The sequence below is a fragment of the Camelus ferus genome, chromosome 12, assembly GCF_009834535.1.
Source record: "Camelus ferus isolate YT-003-E chromosome 12, BCGSAC_Cfer_1.0, whole genome shotgun sequence".
NCBI lineage: Eukaryota > Metazoa > Chordata > Mammalia > Artiodactyla > Camelidae > Camelus > Camelus ferus.
The window spans coordinates 3,393,837-3,408,661 of record NC_045707.1 but is presented as its reverse complement, the minus strand read 5'-3'; the positions used below and the strand labels follow the sequence as shown (position 1 = coordinate 3,408,661).

Genomic DNA, 14,825 nt, shown 5'->3' with positions numbered 1-14,825 from the left:
CTAAATAACATCAAGCCTGGTAGAGGGAACATGAGTGAGGATGGTGGGGGCTGGGGGAGAGCATCCAGGATGAGGAATGATGTGAGCAAAACCTGGGAGGCTGGCTACCAGGACACCAGAAAATAGAGTGTTGAATGAGCTTAGCCAGTGGTCCCTGGGGAGTGGGAAGGCTGGAGGGCCCCTGCCTCCCATCCAAGCATGGAGGGGTTGTTGTTGCCCCCACCCCCACTGTGGCAGCTGGCAGAGCCGGGGCTGTCCCTTCAGCCAGTGCCTCTTTTCAGCCACCTCTGGGGCTTCCCTGGGCCGGCCCCGCCCCTGGGCTGCGCTGGAGGCAGAGGCGGGGCCAGGCGCTCCAGAGCCCGCGGTGGCGGTGGTGGCGGGAGGGCTGCGGAGCAGGTGGAGGGCTGGTGGCGGCGGGGCTGCCATGGCTCAGCCTCCGGGGCCAGAGCACCAGCTCCCACTTCTCCCCTCCTGGCCCGCCCCTGATGCCTGGCAGACTTTTGCCTTTGCTGGGGCTCCCTCCTGAGCAGCCTCCCCTCCCCGTCTAGTTGGGATTTGGGGGCTGAGCTGTCTGAGGTCCCAGAGCCAATGCAGTGCCGGCTCCGGGGCCTGGCCGGAGCCCTCCTCACCCTTCTGTGCATGGGGCTCCTCTCCCTCCGGTACCACTCCAGCCTGTCCCCGCAGGGCGGGCTGGAGACCCCTGGGCTGAGCCCGCCAAGCCGTCTGTTCCCTGAGCTGCAGCTGCACGACGTCTTCATCGCAGTCAAGACGACCCGGGTCTTCCACCGCTCCCGCTTGGAGCTGCTGCTGGACACATGGGTCTCCAGGACCAGGGAACAGGTGACAAGTGGGCGGCTGCGGGCCCAGGAGGGACTCACAGAGGCCTTTCTACTGAGTTGAGGTCCTTGGCAGCCTCGAGGGAGAAACTGCTCACCCACCTGCTTCACCTGGGCTGTCTTGCCCTCCTTGCTCCCAGCATCAGGGGCTCCTGTGGCCCTGACTGTGCCCGTCGCTGGCCTCAGAGCCAGGTGTCCTCTGCTTGGTTTCTTTTTGGGGCCAGGCTGGGCCCCTACCCTAGGCTCCTGGGTCCCTCCTGGGGGTCCCTCTATTCCTTAGTTGTTACAGTGCAGGCTTCCTTCCTGCCCATCCTGGCCCAGCCTGGCATCGGGGGCAGTGGTGGGTGTTGGGCAGCTGGGGCAAGGCCCTGACTCTGACATGTGTCCAGGCCCGGCTGCCCCTGTCCAGGCCCTGGGTGTTGTCCTCCTGCCTTGGCTGTGAGGGTGGAGCACAGGGGCTGAGCTGATGAGGAGGGGAACGTCCTGGTAGGACCTTGTTTGGGGAGAGGGGCAGGGGGGTATCCTTTCAGAATTCCCGACAGCCCCTGCCCCCATGCCTCTGCTGCCCAGGGTGTGCCCAGGGCACTGGCACCTCACCTCCTGTGCTCCATTTCCTGTGGGGCGGTTTCCGAGGGAGGGAGGGAGTGAGGATGTGTGCTGGGATGGTGGTGGCTGAGGCAGTGGTGGGCAAGAGGTGGAGGGAGAGGCCTGCCTGGCCTGCAGGATTTCATGCGTATGTGTGTGTGTATACACATGTGTGTATGCTCACATGCATGGAGCCAAGGTGTCAGTGTTAGATGTGCAAACGATGAGGCGTGTGTGTGACAGGGGTGCATGGCTTGTGTCTTTCTGGGAAGGCGGCGCTGACAAGCAGAGTCCCTTCTGGGTCTTCCCCTCCCCACACCCAGTGCCCTCCTCAAGCAAAGTCAGTGATTTGGGGGTGTTGGGAGCCGCCTCTGGGGGAGGTGGTGGGGCAGATTTGTACACGTACCTGCGCACGTGCGTGGCACACACACGTGCTGCCCCACTTTGGTGGCTGGTACAGTGGGAGGAAGTGACTGACTGAGACTTTGGAGGGGGTTGGGGCTCCTGGAGACCAAGGAGAGGGGAGGTGGTACCTGGAAAAGGCCAGGGCCCCCTAGGGAGGGGACACCCCCACCCTGATTTCTTGGCCCTAATGTCTTGGCACCCTGGATGAACACTTCCCTTGCTGGACCGCCCACACCTCGGGCTTTTCCCTGGGGCTCTGTGCGGCTTCTCATCTTGGGGAGGTTCTGGTTCCGCTTGTGGAAGCCGCTGAGCCTGGCCCTCCCCACAGACCTTCCTGTTTATGGTGCTGTGTCTGTGTGTACCCGGGAGCATGGCCTCACGTGGTCTGAGGCCCTTTCCTGTCTTGTCTTGATCACTATGGTGGTGCCCCTGCTCCAGATGAAGGAACTGAGGCCAGAGAGGAGGAAGTGCTTGCCAGCATCACCCGGGAGGCCTGAGGGGGCGGAGCCCAGTGGGACCCAGCCCCCACCTCCCGGCAGGGGCCTCTCCTTCCCTGTGGAGACCTGGGATCCCACAGCTACCCGGTCACTTGCGCCTCCAGCCTGAGGGTCTAGGTCTGGGAGGACCAGGCTGCTAGAGGAGAGGCAAGCAGCCACCCGGTCTGTGCCATGAGGTCAATCCCAGATGCTAACCAGGCAGCCAGAGGGAGTACCCGCCAGCTCGCAGCATCTAAGGGACATACATCAGGTGTATCCATCTATTTAAGCCTCACAACAACCCAAGTGGGAGGTACTGATAGTCCCATTTTACAGGTGAGGAAACTGAGCCAAGTTAAGCAGATGTAGGAGATGAATTCGCTTAGTTTTACACTCCCATCCCCCCCATCCTTGCCCCTAGCACAAGGAGCAGAGTCTAGAATCTTGTCCTTTCAGGCAGAGTCGAAAAGAGGAAGGATGCTCAAACAGAGAACGAGGAGAGGAGACAGGGAGACCCACTCTGGTCACTGCCTCTGGGCCCCCTTTGTCTCCACCCTTTGGCTCATTTCTACCGGTGACCTTGTCCAAAGGGCTTCCCTTTCAGCTCTCAGTTTCCCAGCTGCACAGGGCAGGAGGATCTCGGCGCCTCTCTCAGCTCTGCCATCAGGAGCAGGCCTGAGCTAGTTAACTCCAGGGCTGGGCACCCTGCCCCAGCTGGTTAAAGGCGGCCGGGTGGCAGGTGGGCCTTTGTGGCAGCGGGCCAGGGCTCGTGTGCAGCCTTTGTCCCAGGCAGAGGGGGTGGGCTTGGGGGAGGCACGTTTTTTGATCCAGGGGGAGACTTTCTCTTCCCCACTGTCCTCGAGGGCAGGGGCTGGTGGGGGGAGAAACGACAGCCCCACATCTCCCCTCCTCTGTAGCAGATGGTCCCCGGCCACCCCCTCCCCTGACCCCAGCAGGCTGTCTGTCCCTTTGTTTTCCTGCGAGGTTTTAACCATTGTCAGGGTCCCTCCTTGAAACAAATCAAATGCAACCCTCAGCTTAGAAGAAATTCTGCCTACCGCCCTGTGCCAGCCTCAGGATTCCCGGGGACCAAAAACACCAGCCTGCCGGGCTCTGCTGTGGGACCCGTCTTCCCCTCTCCCCACCAGTGGATTCATTCACAAGCATTCCCTGGCCCATTTGGCCCATGCTCCAGACTTCAGAGAGTTCCACTATCTGGTGACTGTTTGGTGGCAAAAGTTTGCCAGGGAGCAGGGAGAGAAAGATCTGACTTACTTCACAGGCTCCCCTGGGGCTGTGTTGAAAACAGACTTAGGGTGGGCAGGACAGAGCAGGCAGAGCAGGGAAAAGGTGATGGCAGCAAAGTGGGCAGGAGGTGACGAGGGGGGCTGGACTGCGGCTGGCCGTGGAGGCTGCGGGGAGAGGACGCATGCTGGTAGTTTGAGAATTGGGTGGACAGAATTTGCTGACAGATTGGATGTGGGTGTGAGAGAAAGAGAGGAGGCATGGTGACCCCAAGGTGTTGGGTCCCAGTGAAAAAGGGAAGAGTGAGAGGGGCCCAGGTCTGGGGGCACACGGGCGCTCACACACTGAGTCTGAGGCCCCTGCTAGGTCCCTGGGGAGATGTCTGGCCGCGGTGGGAGGTGACAGCTAGGGAGAGGTCCAGGCCTGTGGGTTCGAATCTTAGCTCAGCTCTGGCCACCTGCACAGCCATGATCCATCACTTAGCCTCCATCTGCCATCTGCAAAGGGGACAGATCACAACACCTGTCTGGAGGTCTAGTGAGGTTACAGGGGACCAGGAGTGTGAATGCTATTGGTCGGCACCTGTCCTATTAGGGAGATGTATAAGGGCCCTGACACTTACGCAGGGAGTTTGCGTGGCTGTCAAAGTCCTGCCTATCTCCTTAAGGAGTACAGTGTCCCAGTGTTGTGTATATGTGTTTGTGGGACTGTGATGTGTGTGTGTGTGAGTGTGGTTGAAGAAGGTGTGATTCTGCCAAGGGTGTGTGATTCTGCCAAGGGTGTGTGATTCTGGCAGGGTCCCAGTGGGTGCTGGTCTGTAAGGGGGCTGAGTGTGAGACTCATGGGCTGGTGTACACTTTAAAGTTGTGTGTCTACAAAAGCTGGCTTATGTGTGTTGTATGGGGGAGGGGGGCTGGGTAGCTGAGAAAGTCATGTTGTCCTAAAGGAGTGTGTGACTGTGAGAGGGGCATGTGCCCCTCACTGAAGGAGGACAGAGGTCTGCTGTGTGCCTCCACCTGGACTTGGCGGTGGTGGGCTGTGGGCTGGCACCGGCCTCCCCTTGGCTGACCCTAGTTTTGATTCGATTTCTCTTTCCTAGACATTCATCTTCACTGACAGCCCGGATGAAGGTCTCCAGGAGAGACTGGGTAACTCTGGGTTGGGTAGGGGCACCTTGGCTGTTACCAAGGAAAGCTGGGGTGGCTGCTCCCTGGCCTGGGGGGTCTCCGGGAGACAAGGCTGCCCACCTTGGCACATGGGGATTCCCCCTGTGCCCAGGAAGGGAGCAGGCTTCTTGCCTGGCAACAAGGATGGGTGTGGGGAGGGACTGTGCTGGACAAAGCCCTGGACACCTGGGTCCCAGCTCTGCCTACTGTCCATTAGCTCTGGGGTCCTGAGCAGGTCAGCCCTCCCTGGCTTCAGTTTCCTTATATGTAAAATGGGAGTGGGTGGACCGCTCCAGGCTCTCTGAGGCCTCTCCTTAATCTGCATGCTCACACTGTGCAGGGCTCTGGGGAGGAGCTGGGCAGGGGCCCCTGACTTGTCCTCACTTCTCTAGGGTCCCACCTCGTGATCACCAATTGCTCTGCGGAGCACAGCCACCCTGCCCTGTCCTGCAAAATGGCTGCTGAGTTCGATGCCTTCCTGGCCAGTGGGCTGAGGTGAGTTCACCTTGGACTTTGGGGGCAGGCGTGACCTTTGCTTTAGGCCAATTCCTTATTGGAATGGTTGTGTCAAAAAAGTAAAGTTGTTTAGGTCTTGTGAATTTAATTATGTAGGGCTTGCCTGGGGTCTGTCTCTGGGCAGATAGTCTGGGTTCGAATCCTGCCATTCACTGGCTGTGTGACTTTGAGCAAGTGTTTTAACCTTTCTGAGTCTAGGTCCGGACCTGTGAAGTGTGCACAGCTTCCTCATGAGCTTACACAAGATGCTGCTTGGCACAGAACAGGTGCCTTAAATGTTAGCCACCCCCACCCCATAGCTGTTTGTTGACTCCTTATCGGGGCGCAGGCGGAGTGTGGCTGGCTGGCTGGCTGGCTGGCTGGCAGCCTTTGGGACCCCCTGCAAGCTCACTGTCCCCCCTCGCACCCCCACAGATGGTTCTGCCATGTGGACGACGACAACTATCTGAACCCTAGGGCGCTGCTGAAGCTGCTGAAAGCCTTTCCGCAGACCCTCGACGTCTACGTAGGCCGGCCCAGCCTGAACCGGCCCATCCACGCTTCTGAGCCACAGCCCCGCAACCGCACGGTGGGTAGCTCCCTGCATTGGCCGCTGGTCCCGGGGGCGGGGCCACGCGGGGGCGGGGCTGTAGAAGGGCCTGATGGATTTCCTGGGTTTCTGATTTGTCTGCATCCCTGCCTGTCTAGGCTGGTGGCTTGGCCTCTGATCCTGTCTCCTCCTTTATGAAATGGGGAGACTGAGATAACGCAGACGAGGCATCGAGATGGCACTTAGTAGGGCCTGGGCCACTGAGGAGCAGCGGCTCGTCCTGGGCACACAGTGAGATGGGGGTGGGCTGAGGCTTCCTGACTCCATGGCAGGGCGCCTAACCACCTGGTATCACCATGCAGTTGTACAGGTTGTTAAAATGCTAAGTACTGCTGGGCCAGGTGGGAAATTGCTGCTGCCGGGAGCCCTGAACCCTCCCCTCCCCTAGGTACCCCTCATCTCTAACCAGCAACTGAGGAGTTGACACTTGGCACAACAGGGTCCCCAGCACCAGCTTCAGCTCCAGACCTGAATGGACAGATTAAGGTCACTAGATTTAGAAGACAAACGAAAAACCAGGATACCTGTTAAATTTGACTTTCAGAGAAACAGTGTAGAATTTTTTTTAGTAGAGGTATGTTGGATGGTTTTCCCTCATCCCCAGCACCCACCAGGCTCCCAGTGTTGGGATGGCACAGGACCCTCGGGCTCCTTTGGCCCCAGTGAAAGGGCAAGTCAGGGGTCCTCCTCCCTAGAGGCAGCGCCTGGAGCGGAACTGGGCCTGCTGTGGGGCTTTCTCCCTCCCGGGGTCACCATCTGCTTCACTAGGGAAACCAAAGCAGGAAACACAAAACCTTAATTATCTGCAGCTAATCAGCCTCTGAGCCCTAATTAATCCTCCTGGGCCCTGGAGGTATGTGTGTGAACGAGCTGATTCCAGGTGAGCTGACAGGTCCCCGAGGCTCCCACGCACCTGACCCTTGGCCTGGAGTTGGGAGCTCTGCTCTGGGACCTGACTCCCAGAGTTCACACACCTTGCTACCTTTTGGCTTTGTGACCTTGATTGAAGTCATCTCACCTCTCTGTGCCTCAGTTTCCTCATCTGTAAAATCAATAATAGTCACTACCTCATAGGGTGGTTGTGGGCAAAAAAAGAATTAAATGAGGTCATCTATCCAAGTGCTTGGGAAGGGGCCTGGCATGTGGCAGGCACTACTGAGTCTTACAGATCAGCACCCGGCTCAGCTCAGCCTCATGACTCCAAGCCGTGTTCTTCCTGTGCAGATTTGGAGCCCTGCTGGGCACACCCACGCCCCAACCCCACAACGTGCATGAATGCCCTCCTTTAGACTCCACAGGTGGGATCCCAGGACTCTGACCCAAAGGTCCTGGCCTGTTCAGACCCTGGCATCCCCTGGGGTGGGACAGCAAACGGGGCAAGAGCTCTGGCTCAGGGTCAGTCCCAGCTCTGGGACCTCAGGCAAGCGACCTCAGTTCTGTGCACCTTGGTCACCTCACCTGCATTACAGCTCTTAGCGCAGGGCTCGGCACAGTCAGCGCTCGGGGTTAGGTGCCTATACGGTCACCGCTGGTGTTACTATAATTCCTTGGGAGTGGGACCCCTGCCCTCATCAATTCATTAAACTAGTAGCATTTATTGGGCGCCTCCTGTGTGTCAGGGCCTCAAGAAACCATTCATTCTGCCTGGTTGAGGCCCGACCTCTCTCTAAGAGCTCAGCGTCTCAGAAGTAAGCTCACAGAGGTCTTTAGGAGGAGGACACCTCTGGGCCAGGAGAGCCACTGGATTTCAGAACTGGAACCAGTGTTGTACTCACAGTTGACAAATCTGAGGTCCGGGGAGGGGCTTTCTCAAGGTTACACAGCTGTGCAGTGGAGGAGGCGGGGGGCCCACTGTCAGACTTTCCAACTCCCTGCCCAGGGCTCTTCTCACTGCTGCATCGCGGGAGATAACTCAACCCAATGCAACACGCATCAATGAAGCACCAACTGTGTACTTGGGAGAAGGTAACCTTAGGGCACTTGTTTGACCAAGAGGTGGTACAGCTGAAAATGTAGTGTTTCTCAAAAGCTTTAAAGAAATCCATGGGTGAATTTCCAGGTCCCCGTAGAGGAGGTAGAAGAGACTTTGGGCCGTGGTGATGTTGGGTGAGGGCAGAAAGTGGTTGAAACCCCAAAGGAATGGTATTGGTTCCTGAGATTGAGATGTCAAGGCGTTTGCTGGCCTCACGGGCTCACAGGCCTCTGCCCTTCTCTCTACTCCATGAGAGGCCTCATTCTCTCCTTTTGTGGAAAAGCATTCTTGATCCCAGGAGTTGGGAGTGGTAAGGTCAGTGTAAGTAGCCTGGTGGAAATGGCATCAGCATTATATTTACTGGTGACCCTGTAAAAGCATCTCTCTCTCATAGCATATGGAGCTCAGGAAAGGACTCTGATTGGCTAGCCTAAGTCATGTGCCTGCTGCTGAGCCAGTCACTGGGTCAAGGGGTGTGGTCTTGTGATCCGTCATTCCTGGGGCACTTTCCCGCCTCTGTGGCCTTGTGGGAGCAGGTGCTGTGTTTAGCAGCCCCTCCTGAACCGCATGGGGTGAGGCAGAGACATTTCTCTGGGGATAGGAGTAAGGTGAAGCGGTTGGACAAATATGATACTGTGGCCTCTTTAACTGAAATCCAGCCAGACTGAGGTCTAACTGGTGTCACCATCATTTTTTTTTTTTTAAATTTAGTTTTTTATTGAAGTGTAGTTGATTTACAATGTTAGTTTCAGGTGCTATCATTCTTAATTAGCTGTGTTACTTTGGGCCTCAGTTTCCTTATCTATAAAATGAACATAATAATGCCAGGCTGTAGCAAGACTCTAGACAGATGTGAAATGCAAAGCTTTTGAGTCATGCTGGATGGAGGCAAGGGGTGGCCTGGCTCTTGCCCCCACCCCCAGGCTCACCCTGCACTTTGGCCCACCCCCTTTCTCCCCTCAGAGGCTTGTACAGTTCTGGTTCGCCACTGGAGGTGCTGGCTTCTGCATCAACCGCAAACTGGCTTTGAAGATGGCCCCATGGGCCAGGTAAGTGGAGACCAGCAGGCAGGTGGGGGAGGGTGGGGGTTGCAGAAAAGGGGTGGTGGCTGGTGTGTGTGTGGGACTTTGCAGCAGGAAGGATTTGAGAACAAGCTCAAGAGGAACTCCCTCTCATTCCCACTGAGTCACAGATTTACACATTTAGTGGTGGGTAAGCTGCCTGCCACCTTGCCTTTGGGGGTACACAGCCTAGTGCACTCTGCCACACACAGGCAAGTTGTGTAATCTCCTGGAGCCTCAGTACCCCCATCTGTAAAATGGATCTGATGGTCGTCCGTTGTGAGTAGGGTTAAATGAGAGAGTGTCTGGGCTGGCACGTGGTCCAAGCCAGGCAAATATTAGGTTCTATTTTAGCCCTCTTCTGACTGGTCACTCTTGCAGGGGAGGTGAAGGCCAAGTGCAGGGACACTCAGAGGAGGAAGTAGGGCCTTCTGCTTGGGGATGGGAGGGCAGGCTTCCTGGCAGAGGTAGCATTTGAGCTAAGGTGGTCTGAGAGAGGCCCAGAGTGAAGGGGATTGTGGGTGCAGTGGGAGCTCTCAGTATGGGGCAGGGGTACTGGTGTTCCAGAGAGGACATGGCAAAGGTCTAGCCTCTTGAGATTAGCTGGGCAGGCCACTATTGTCATTAACAGCCACATCGCTGTCACTACCTCATATTAAGGGTTGACTCTGAGCCAGGCCTGTGCTTTGCTAACAGTATCACAGCCCCCCTGGGAGGAAGGGAGGAAGGGAGGAAGGGATATTGGCCTTATTTTTTTAAGTCTTTATTTTTGGAGGGGGAGGTAATTTGGTTGTATTTATTTTATTTTATTTTGAAATGGAGGTACTGGGGATTGAACTCAGGACCTCGTGCATGCTAACACCTACGTTCCTACCCACCACCCTGGGCCTTATTTCTACTTGACTGAGGAAACTGAGGCACTGAGAGGTTAAGCAAGTGATTGGTTCAAGGTCACTCAGCTGCTGGGTTTGGTTCCAAGATCTGAGTGCTTTGCCTCTGCACCAGCCTGTCCTGGATGGAAGGGGTCCTGCAGGGGCAGTTTGTGCCCTGACTGGGAGCAGGAATGCTGTCCTAGGTCCTGTTGACAGCAGGCGTGTACACAGGGTCCGGGGTCATCCCTGTGCCTGGCATGCCCCCATCTGGGCTTTGGCCCACCTCTATGGTACATTTGTGTGAATTAAAAAAAAAGGCGCCCCCTCTCTGTGCCTCAGCCCCTGGCACGGCCCCTTGGGGAGGGGAGTGAAGGCTGGGCTTCTGCATGCACTTGATCCCTTAGTCAGGCATTCTGAGCAGTGGGGCCAGCTGCCCAGCCTGGCCCCAGGGTGTTCACGGGGTAGGCAGTCAGGTGATGCCTTTGCCTGGGACACTGCTTCTCTCCCTCGTGGCACTTGGCTGACTCCAGCTCATCCTGTAAGACTCCTTTTAACAACTGCCACTGCCATGATTAAATGAAAAGCAAAACAGAAGACTGCCACCTCCTCTGGGAATCCACCTTCCCTCTCTGTGTCCCCAGCCCTTGTGCTTCCCTCTGACTTAGCACCAGTCCTTCTCTGAAATGGCCTGCTCATCTGTCTGTCTCCCTCCAGAAGCGGGGCTGCTGGTGAGGGCAGGAAACATTTCTTTCTCACCTCTGTGTCCTCAGCCCTAGCATGGTGGCACCAGGCAGATGCTCAAACTCAAGAACAAACGAATGAGTGAATGAATGAACGAAAAGAAAGAGAGAGAAGGAAAGGATGCATTTATAAAAGTTTCATCTCATCATTCCGCTTAATCCTCACAACAGCCCTGGGAGGGCAGTGCCATTATCATGTCCATTTTACAGAGGAGGAAACTGAGGCTCCCAGAGGTTTGTGACTTGCTGGAGGTCACACAGTATGCAGGAGGCAGATGCTAGAGCTGAGCTCTGCTCTCCCAGCTGGCCGTGGTGGAAGGACGGTCTTCTGAGAGGCAGGGGGAGCTCAAGGTGTCGAAGGCCTAGGCCAGTGGCCACAGCATGGCTTTTTCCCTCAGTGGCCCCAGCTTCGTGGACACATCTGCCCTCATTCGGCTGCCGGACGACTGCACTGTGGGCTACATTGTTGAGTGCAAGCTGGGCGGCCACCTGCAGCCCAGCCCCCTCTTCCACTCCCACCTGGAGACCCTGCAGCTGCTGGGGGCCGCCCAGCTCCCGGAGCAGGTGAGTCAGCCTCGGGGCTAAGGTGGCAATGGGGGAGGTGTGCATGTGCAGGCAGATCTGGGGCAACCAAAAGCAAAGCACCCTAATGGTTGGGGTTTTCAGAGCCCCTGCTGTGCCAGGCACCATACTGGGGGCCTTATCTTCTTTATTTCTCTGGTTCCTTACAACATTCATATGGGTGGATCCTAACATTATTCCCATACTACAGATGGAGAAACTGAGATCCAGAGAGCAAAATTAACTGGCACACAGCTAGAACAAGACAGAGAGGGATCTGAACTCTGGTTGGATGACCCCCTAAGCCCACAGTCTTTAACCTGTGTGCCTGACTGCCTCTTGTGTGGGGTCAGCATCCCACATCTTCACTGCACGTGAAGTAACCTGAGGCTGTGGGTGGAGAAGGATTGCCAAGGCCCTAGAGTGGGTCTCAGGAAACCTCCGTCCAGGCACACAACTTACTGGAAATGTGCCTTCCCCTCTTGAGCCTCAGTTTCCCAATCTGTAAATGAGGGAATTGGTCCAGCCTCCCACATAAACTAGACTCTTAGGGGCACAGATAGGTTTATGGGCAAATGGGAGTGGGGTGGGATCCTCATTGCTACTGGTGGAATTTCAGGCACAGAGGCAGGCTTTCTGTGCCCCTCAAAAGCCTTATGTGCCTTCTCTGTTTCTGCCCAAATGATGCCCCCTGGTGGGGTCCCCAGTGGGCTACCCCTCAACCCTTCACTCTCTTCTCTGCTTCTCTCTGCACAGGTCACGCTCAGCTATGGTGTCTTTGAAGGGAAACTCAATGTCATTAAACTCCATGGCCCCTTCTCCCCTGAGGAGGACCCCTCCAGGTAAGTCTGGGGGCTGAAACTGTAGAATGGAAGAGTGGGGCCTGAGTCCAGGCATCCGAAGATGGGGGAGCTGGGAGGGAAGGGAGTGAGAGAGGTCAGTGGCTGACAGCACAAAGCTGGGAGTGGAGGGAGTGGATTTCAGTCTCCGCTCTGTCACTGGATTGCTGTGTGACCATGAGCAAGTGACTTGCCCTCTCTGGACCTCAGTCACCCTATTTGTAATACAAGGAGGCTGGGCGTCATGGATCTGAAGGGCTCTCCCGGGCCTAAGCCTCTGGGGTTCTTCAGGAGCCCCTGGAAGACAGAAATGTCCTCACTGAACAAAGGAGATGCTCTAATGGAGGAAACCTCAGGCATTCGTGGGGAATTTAAAAAAGAATATTTCTTAGGCTCTTTGTCTCTTTGGTGATACTTTTCGATGGATAGAGGGTTGCAGTGGGGGCTAAAATATCACCTAGGCACCTTCCAGTTCTGTCCCCAAACAGGCCCCAGGGGGATTAGGACTGTTCAGCTCAGCCCTCTTTGTCCTGCCCTGGTTGCTGTAAAGCAGCTTTGTGCACAGCCTCTGACACCCTGGGGCAGGGGAACAAGACCTACTCAAGGAAGTAAAAGAAGTCAGTGTGACCTGGAACGTGGGAGAGGAGAGGAAAGTGGCATTAGATTCAGTGGGGGAGGTGGCAGGGAACCCCCCTGCCCCACCCCATGCCCCAAAGGCCTTCTGGACTCTGTCTGGCTTTGGATTTATCTGAGGTGTGTAATTCTTAGAGGAGCCAGCACTTCTGCCCTTGAAGTCCTATAGAGCTGTCTGTCTGTCTGTCCCAAGGCTGCTGGGGCCAGGGCTGTTGTGAACCAGTTGGACATTACAAGGAGACAGAGTTTGGCTCTATACGGGGAAAAAACATTCAAATTCCAAGATGAAAGGTGTTGCCTTCTAATGGAGTGAGCTCCCCATCAGTGGAGGTGTGCAAGCTATGGCTATACTGCCAGGAGGTTTAAGACTTGGTATTAAATTCTCTCAAAGCCTGAAGATTCTAGATTCTCTAAGTTCCTGCCTAATGGTGATGGAACCAACATGTGTGGTCAGATGGTATGGCCTCAGCTGAGGTCTCTTCATGGTTTCCCTGGCTTTTGAAGTCTTTATAAGCTAGTGGTTCTCAACCAGGGGCCATTTTGCACCACTCCCTGCCCCAGCCAAGGGACAATCGGCAATGTGTGGAGACATTTTTAATTGTTAAGACTCGCAGGGATGCTACTGGCATCTTGTAGGCAGAGACAAGGGATGCTGCTAAAATCCTACAATGCAAAGGACAGCCGCCCACAACAAAGAATTACCTGGCCCCAAATGTTAATCATGCTGAGGTGCAAAACCCTGCTCCAAACCATCTCTAGGACACATGTTCCCCTAGGAGCCCATGGGGGTGACTGTCTCGTCCATTTCTGGTCTCTCCACAGGTTTCGTTCCCTCCATTGTCTCCTCTACCCGGATACTCCCTGGTGCCCACAGCTGCTGGCCCGGTGAACCCTGAGCTGCGGGGCAAAGTTTGGGCTGAGGCTTCTGATTGTCCTTCACCTTCCGGGCAGCCTTGGGGGCTTGTGGCAGGTCCTGTGTGGTTGGCAGTTCTCAGCAGGGCCTCTGAGTGGTGGGCAAGCCCAGGATTGGATGGTGGCTGGTGCTGCAGGCATCCCAAGCCCCTGGGAGGTGGGTCGGACAGCTCAGGACCAGGTGCACCGAGTGAGGGCCAGAAAGGCCTCAGGGGCTGGGCTTCCACGGGCCTTCGGTGGCTGAACTGGAACGAAGGTGGGAGTCCTTGAGCTGCTTAGGCTTGGGGAGTCCTAACCCTCCAGAGAATTCACGGGCCTCTGGGTGCATTCTGGCTTCTGCCCCTAGCTCTGGTCTCTCAGTCACTCCCCTATGGCCAAACACTGAGCCACCCATTCTTGGCTTCCTTGGCTGGATCCCCAGTCACTGGCAGGACCCAGGTGGCAGAATGGCAGGCTCTGTGGCAGATACTGCTGCTGGTGACCAGTCTCCAGCCCCTGCTCCCCATCTGATTTTGTTCGGAGCATCAGCATGCTCAGATCCAGATGGGGGTCAGAATGGGTTCCAGCCAATCTTGATGATCCTTTTGCTCACTTCCCTGGCTTCCCTTGCTGTTAGGGGCTGCCATGTGACCCAGATCTGGCCAGAGCCAGAGCTCTGTCTGTTAGTGTGAACTAAGCAAGGACAGCAGAGACGCTTCTGGGGAAGGTTTTGCAGCCCTATAACTCATCTTCCTGCTGTGAATGTGGGTGTGATGTCTGGATCTCGGGCAGCCACCTTGCTGCCATGAAGGAAAGGCCAAGACAATCATCCACAGCTATCCCTTCCAAAATCTGCTTCTGTAAGAAAATTAAACCCTTATTTGTTTAAGCCTCTCTTGATTCATTTTTCTGTTAAATGCAACCAAAGTCATTTCTGACTGGGGCAGGGTCTTTGATCCGTTCTCTCAGTGGTGTCTATTTGGGTCCTCGAGCTAGACAGCCCTGCTCTGCCTTTGCTGGTTGTGTGACTTTGGGGAAACTGTTTGGTCTCTTTGGCCCATTCACTCATTTTATAGATGAGAAAAGGAGTTGATATGTGGGTGAAATGATGCAGGGTTTGTAAAGGGCACAGCACAGAGCCTGGCATGGGGAAAGGAATGGCTCAGTGAACAGTAACTGTTAGGAGCGAGTACTGTGTTCTGGTGTGTCAGGGCATGTGAGCATGTGCATAGGTGTGTGTGTGCCATGTACCCTTCTACCCTTGTCTGTGCATAAGGACAGATGTGTGGTGGTGTGTGGATGTGTTGGTGCCTATGTCACACTTCTGTGTGACACGCACACATGGGAATATATGTGTGCCACGAGGTGCTGGTTTGCCGGAGTGATTCCTCCTTTTATCTGCCCTCATGGCCTGGGTTGGCGGTTAATTAGGGAAGGC

At 55.8% G+C, this 14,825-nt stretch overlaps 1 protein-coding gene across 1 annotated transcript; it reads left to right on the top strand.

Annotated features, from left to right (window-relative positions):
- Positions 1–343: 343 nt before the first annotated feature.
- Positions 344–14,281, top strand: MFNG (MFNG O-fucosylpeptide 3-beta-N-acetylglucosaminyltransferase). The gene is made up of 8 exons (XM_006174914.2): positions 344–840; positions 4,647–4,695; positions 5,106–5,208; positions 5,644–5,797; positions 8,754–8,839; positions 10,862–11,027; positions 11,781–11,866; positions 13,319–14,281. Exons 1-8 carry the CDS (start codon positions 589–591, stop codon positions 13,383–13,385), a joined length of 963 nt encoding a protein of 320 aa, XP_006174976.1. The 5' UTR covers positions 344–588; the 3' UTR covers positions 13,386–14,281.
- Positions 14,282–14,825: the final 544 nt, after the last annotated feature.

What these genes read in the sequence shown, in the direction of transcription:
- MFNG (XM_006174914.2), top strand. Translation starts at nt 589, where the DNA reads ATGCAGTGCCGGCTCCGGGGCCTGGCCGGAGCCCTCCTCACCCTTCTG. An exon ending in AAGATGGCCCCATGGGCCAG is followed by an intron (nt 8,840 to 10,861) that starts GTAAGTGGAGAC and finishes TTTTTCCCTCAG; the next exon opens with TGGCCCCAGCTTCGTGGACA. An exon ending in CCGCCCAGCTCCCGGAGCAG is followed by an intron (nt 11,028 to 11,780) that starts GTGAGTCAGCCT and finishes CTCTCTGCACAG; the next exon opens with GTCACGCTCAGCTATGGTGT.